At 31.1% G+C, this 7,243-nt stretch overlaps 1 protein-coding gene across 1 annotated transcript; it reads left to right on the top strand.

The window, feature by feature from the left end:
• Positions 1-2,008: 2,008 nt before the first annotated feature.
• LOC125050599 lies at positions 2,009-6,345 on the top strand. The gene is made up of 6 exons (XM_047650537.1): positions 2,009-2,465; positions 2,868-3,171; positions 3,845-3,941; positions 4,527-4,637; positions 5,171-5,341; positions 6,254-6,345. The coding sequence occupies exons 1-6, from the start codon at positions 2,009-2,011 to the stop codon at positions 6,305-6,307; spliced, it is 1,194 nt and encodes a 397-aa protein (XP_047506493.1). The 3' UTR covers positions 6,308-6,345.
• The last annotated feature ends 898 nt before the right edge of the window (positions 6,346-7,243 follow it).

Below are 7,243 nucleotides of genomic sequence, written 5' to 3'. Positions count from 1 at the left end.
ATAACCTAATCGTTTGTAATATCATGCAGGACCACGTCTGTCGGATCCGCTAGTATATATATATAATACTAAAAGTAAACGAAAAGTAACTAAAAGTACAGAAGACACCAAAAAACCACTAAGGGGTTTATCGTTGGTGCCTGAATGGCTAGACCATAGTAGAAATATTAAATTTCTTATAAACTAAAAAACATACAATTAATCTAAAAAACGAAACGAAAACACAACAAATAGAGAAAGAAAAAACTTTTTATACCTTATACATAATATAACATCTATCTTAAATTTATGGAGCCATACAATTACATCCCAGGTTGGCTAAAAAATATCTTTTATTTTTGGGTGTTATTTAAAGATTTGAGGGCGGATTTGAAACAACATTACTACATTAAATTATAATACTTTGAAGACTTTATAAAAATTGTATGTGATATTGAATATTTTCTGAAACTTCATTGATTAATACTTGTTTTAATAAACGTAGTTTAACCCAAAAGTACTGGGTTTGGTAATAATAAAAAGTGTCATAAAAATAGTAAGCATAAATATGTAACAAACAAAATTAAATGTTTTTTACTTTATCTATGAAGTTGAACACGAATATATGGAAATGTTAATAAAATAAGTATTTTTTATGTGTACATTAAAAATAGTATTTTAATAAATTGAGCTAAAATATAGATTATATAGGTATGTTATATACGATCCATGAGCCCTAAGTAATTAAATTAGGGCCATTACTGGAGGCATAGACACATATTGTGCTGGTGTCTGAATTTATAGCTTAAGACGTATATTAAATTGAACGTGGTTGTGAATGTGTTGTGCTGATTTATGTTAAGCATGAATAGGGCATTTAATCAAGATTGGGATTGCTAGGGCTTTGAAATTTCCGATGGTATATTAGTTTTCAATAAAATATTATTTTTATAATTTTTTTGTAGTGAGGTCGTCACTACAGACGACTAATTTAAAGGTTAGTTAAGGTTTTAGGCTCCTTCAAGAAAAGAGCGTACCAATTCTTAAAAGGCCGGCACTTGCGAGCCCTCTTGCCTTGAGAGTGTCCATGGGCGTCGGTAACATCAGGTGAACCTCCTGTACTTTTGATCCCTGTTCTATAAAAAATTGTTAAACAGATATATTATTATTTATTATTATAATTCTATGTATGATACGATTTGACATTATACATATTGACTAAAGATTAGTTTGATTGTATAAGATGAACTCGCATGGATTTATCCTGTACGTCTTAATGATAAATTAACCTGATAAAATTGACTTTGAATTGGATAACAAAAACGGTATGACTTCGATCCAAAGACTGACCACAAACGTGTCAGGCTACTATAGTACTATGTTTAGAGAGAGACAGAGAACATATAAAAAAATAAATATTAATCATACTATAAATTTTCGACTACTCGTATAGCTTGTGTTAACTATTTGATTGTTTATTCCATTGTTCGTATTTTTTGTGATATCTATTCAATTGTTCGTATAGGTTGTATTAACTATTCGATTGTTAATTCCATTGTTTGTATAGTTTGTGTTAACTATTCGGTTGTTTGTATAGTTTGTATTGTTAATTCGGTACTATGTGTTTTACTTGAGCAATAAAACTTATAAAAGAGTCTTTATCGTTATTTGCATTCTTAATAATTTACCTTATTAAATGTTATTTATAATTTAAATGAGACTATATAAATACTGTATTTTATACTGCCAGTAAAAATAATAGTAATTACAAAATAACGAATAACGCACTCTTCATAATGGTAATATGATACAATGGGAATTTTCATCTTTGTCATATAATTACGAAGTTCAAAGCTTCCAATAGGTAGTAATTAATTTCAACACATCAAATTAAAACTCTAACTTTCAAAACAGTAATTTTGTACTTGTAACATTTTCAAAGTAATTACATACATATTTATAACACCAATTCTTATTTCGTGTTTTATAAAAGTCTATCTTAGCAGTTACGCGGTACGAGTTGTACATAATGTATATTAATACAAAGTTTTTATTGCGATCATTCTGTAAGTTTGTCTTTATCTCTGGTTCTGGGAATTTTTACTATGATCAGAAAATATATAAAGAAACGTTTTTTTACAAAATGTATAGCGTAGTTTCCTATTCAATTTATATAACGATGATTCTATTGGAAAACTGCGCCGCAATATTTGGTAAATTTCCCGAAGTGGAAAAGAATTCAGCCGTTATGTTCGCGGCTATTCATAACATCGTACTGGCTAAAATGTTCCTCCTGTTATATCACAAGAATTCTATAAGGAAATTGAACTATGAAATGGCAACGGTGATGGAAAATATCGAGGAAGAATACGTTATGAGGGAGCAATATAGAAAAGTCAAATTTGGTATTACGTTCTACGTTGCCAGTGTTTATTTGTCGTTAGTGGCTTATGGAGTAGAGAGTTTGAGAAAGGTAATCACTGAAGGTAAGTGAATTTACATTTTTATTGCAAAATATAATATTCATGCGATTTTATGAATTACGCCCGAACATGTTTTTCAACGGGAAAGTGTTTAATTTATTCGTCGTCCTTTTTATTTGAGTTGAAATTGGCCACGAATATTCAGTCTTCAGTAAAGTAGCATGAATCGTTAAAAAGTGGAGTGTTTATGACACTTTTCATTTTAACTTTCTGGTAAAAATACTTTTAAAATATATGACGATTTATATAAGCGTGTAAAAATGTCTATGGAAGTTTGATTAAAATTAATTCAGAGGGTTTTAAAGGAGAGTTTTTTTCATAGTAAGTATTAGTAGCAAACATATCCATACAAAAATCCTCTACACTTATAATAGTAGACTGTGTAAATTTAATATATAATTTCAGGAGTACCATTCTATACAGTAGTGACTGTTTACCCATCTTTTAATGATATCTCAATGTTGGCAACACTAATGAGAGCATTTTTCTACATTACCTGGTTATATATGATGTTACCAATGATGGCGGCAGATTGCATGCCTATAATTCACCTCATTACCATGGCATATAAATTCATGACGCTCTGCCATCGTTTTGAAGCCATAAGCGAGGCCTTCAAAAGAGAGGTTAAAATTTCTAAGACACACGCAATTTCAGTGTTGAAAATAAAGTTCTTGGAAGGAATTGTAATACATCAAAAATTGTTAATGTATGTCTTTATTTACATCCTAAGTTATATGAACGTACATAAACGCGAATTTGTTACCTTATGTAAAGAACAGCCTACTGTAGTATTCCGAACAAATTCGACCTTGGGTCCTTCAAGAAAAGAGCGTACCAATTCTTAAAATGCCGGCAACGCACTCGCGAGATCTCTGGAGTTAAGAGTGTTCATGGGTGGTATCACTTAAAATCAGGTGAGGCTCTATAAAAATTTCGAAAAATCATGCATAGGTAATAAATTCGTGTTTGTGCCAGTTTCTTGAATGTTAAATCAAAAAATGTCTGTAGTCCTAATCATATTCTATCTATACTCTTTAGTTTACTCGAATATTATAATTGCATTGAAAATCTACGAAGAGATATCATAGTATAATGTAATATAATAACAAGTCTTTTACATGACTAGATAACAACTATTTCGAACGCCTCTGTTGATGGCTCCACCTAGAAACAATTATTATATAGACAGGTGTGACTCACTAAATTAGATTGTACAAAGAGAAATTATTATTACTTTTAGTTGATTAACATCTTTTAAGGATTTTCAAATTTAAAAATAAATATAACTATTTATCATATATGATAGAATGTCTATCAGATAATGTATATATTCCGTTTTATTAAATATTAAACAAATAATTAGGCAGGTTTTTCTTCAGGCTGACTGAAGAAATTCAACGTGTATTCGGGATTATAATGTCGTTGCAAGTTTGTGAAAGTTCAGCCGTGGCAGTTTTGCTTTTGCTTCGTTTAGCGGTAAGTAGAAAGAGTTGCAAACTTTCAACTTTAATGGCGGCACTGATTGCGTGGTCTTAATACATTGACTTATCATACCACCTTTCCAACATTAAGTCGGATTTATAGTTATTTTTTAAACAACACTTCTTTGAAGAATATTTAGAACAGCGAGTTTCGCAACAAAATGTTGAGTTATGTAAATAATGTAATATATTCAATCGTTTATATGCGTTAAAGAAGTATGCGTTTTCTACGCTGTAAGCCAGTTGACGAGAAGGTCTAAGTTTTCTACTCACCTAACACTTCTTTCTCTGTGTTCGAGTCCAAAAACCAGAGATAATATTATTTTTTACTTAGCTAAACGGCAATCAAGATAAATTCACATTAAAATACGGAATAGTTTCCAGTATATATAAAAACAGTATATAATATAAACTCTGGAATAATTATATATATTAATGCTCCGTATTATATCGTTCAATAGATCTAAGCGTGCAGACAATGACGGCTGATTTATACTGCTAGGAGCAATTAACAGAACATTAAACGGGTGTTTATTAGAAGAATACTTAATAATTAAACAATTTTTAATAATGCTTTCAGCTTTCACCTCATCAGGATTTAACCAATGCTTTTATGACGTATACATTTGTTTGTTCCCTTTTTATTCTATTGGCCTTAAATCTATGGAACGCAGGAGAATTAACATATCAGGTAATATTTTATTTACTACGTATGGCGAAACTGGGAGGATTCGATTACCTTTACTAAAATAGACAAAGAAATGCCATGACTAAGTACGTCTCGTAAAAATTACATCTTTATATTTATATAAAGATGAGCAGAGTAGTTGGGCTAGTGGCTTCAGCGTGCGACTCTCATCCCAGAGATCGTAAGTCCGATCCCCGGCTTGGACCAATTTTTATGTTCGCATCTAACACTGGCTCATGCGGTAAAGGAAAACATCGTGAGGAAACCGGCTTGCCTTAGACCCAAAAAGTTGACGGCGTGTGTCAGGCACAGGAGCCTGATCATATACTTGCCTATTAGATTGACAAATAATCATGAAACCGATACAGATATCTGAGGCCTAGACATAAAAAAAGGTAGTAGCAGCACTGATGTATTTATTATCTTTATCTATTAATATTTTAGATATAAAGATGTTAATCATATACTTTTAAATTCCTTTTCACATTTGTCCTAATTACAAATTGATTACAAAATATAAGTTATGATAATTCTAGGCGTCATTACTATCTAATGCGATGTTTTACTGCGACTGGTATATGTGTGACGTCAATAAGGACTCAAAAAACATACGAAAACTGGTGTTGATAGGATGTGCGCAGGCGCAGAAGCCGCTCATCCTTAAGGCGTTTGGGGTTCAAGATTTATCCTACGCCACCTTTGTATCAGTAAGTTTCATTATTATTAATTGTAGATCACCGAACCTACGTATATTTTCTGCGTCGGGATTAATATACGCCGTTTAATCACTACATTATTTATTATATACATAACATTAAATAGTAGTTAGTTAATAGCACGTCTTTCAAGCCTGGAATATAACCCCGGGTGTGTACAAATGCTTTTAAAGAAAAAACTTTTTAACCGGATTAAAGTTATGTATTATTATAAATTTACAACTATTTATTAATAGAGGACACCGTATGTTAAATAATTGTAAATTTATAATAATACATAACTTTAATCCGGTTAAAAAGTTTTTTCTTTAAATGTGTAGAGGTTATGTCAATAAAAGACAATACTATACTAATGCTTTGTTTGGTGTACAATGAATTTTTGCTTATTCATAAAGGAAAACATCGTGAGGAAACCGGCATATCTCACTTTAAAATCGAGAGATAGCCTACAAGCAAGTCCTTATTTAAAAATCATTGAATTAGACGCTAAAATGCGTCGGCTACATACCCTATTAAAGAGAAGTACAATTTCTTCTAAAAATGACTACAGTATAGTCCATAACTCTGGGTCTTTGGGACTCACATTGCTACGATAAGGAGCGGCATGTCTCGAAACGTCTAGCCTTTTTGGCGCAAGATCTTTTAATGGAGTTTATTTAGAAAACTTTGTATATTTAATAAAGTACATTTTGAAGAACACGGTTTTTAAAAATACTGAGTGTATTCGCCAAGTTTGTCTTGTCAGTTTATCCTCGCAAAATACACGGTGAAAAGTGATATAACATATTAGAGTTTTAAAAGTTTTCACTTGCGTCTTACCAACTTTTAATATCGCATAGAAACTAAAGTAGAAAAATTCGTTCTGCGTGGAATGAAAATATATCTTAGATATTTTGTTTGCAGGTGGCACGGATGACATATTCCATTTTCGCTGTATTCTATCAACGAAGACATTAATATAAAATAGTTACATATGTAGTAGGGGTTATGTAGTGCCATGTATTCGAAGTTTAATAATATTATAACATTATGCATGTATTCGTACGAAAACAATTAATTTCTTCGAAATTATATTCTTGATAAACCGAAGTTGTAGAATCGTTTTTTCAGAATGTTCGTTCAGAATGTGTGTTCCCTTACTGATCTAGTTTTACCGTATAGACAGGTCCGAAGAATATTTTAGTGAAAGTAATCATCAAAAAAGTGCTTCTAATCTTTGTCACTTCAACCCACATGACATACAATTTATTGAGACTTAATCTCAGTTCCTAAAAATTATAAAATTAACACCTTTACAGCATATTATAAGAAAACAGAATTCATCTACTATTTATAAATAACGAAAAATCTACACTGAACTATTTTGAATCTGAGCCTAGAATCAAATCTATTTCATTTTATCCATACCTTCAATATGAAATTTTCAATATCGGCATTTGGTTGCAGCATATTAAAATAGATGTTGAATATTATTGAAAACCTGACAATATAGCTATCATTTGTCTATTTTTGTTGCAAATCCATAAAACATAGTTCGGTGTTATTGTTACTTCACTTCATATTAGGTTTTTGTAGGATTAAATCGAAGTTTCTATAACATTATTAAACAGGAGGCCGAGGGGTAGGATTTTCCTGACAGGAAGTTAAACCGCAGTCCACGTACACATGACAAAAGACATGTAAGTGCTTTAAAGAAATTTTACTCTCTTTTCTTAAGGGTACGTACTCAGCAACATCCAAAGGCGATACCGTTCCAAAGGTTTTTGTATACAATTTTATTGTTCACATAATCCTTAGATATCCCAACAAAAATCGCGGTGTACAGAAAGTGAATGTTACAATCTTAATCTTGAGAGCATGGATATGTTAGATGTTACAGATTACATATACAGT

Source organism: Pieris napi, chromosome 6 (assembly GCF_905475465.1).
Source record: "Pieris napi chromosome 6, ilPieNapi1.2, whole genome shotgun sequence".
Classification (NCBI taxonomy): Eukaryota; Metazoa; Arthropoda; class Insecta; order Lepidoptera; family Pieridae; genus Pieris; species Pieris napi.
The sequence above is the reverse complement of the archived record's forward strand: the minus strand, read 5'-3'. Positions and strand labels throughout refer to the sequence as shown.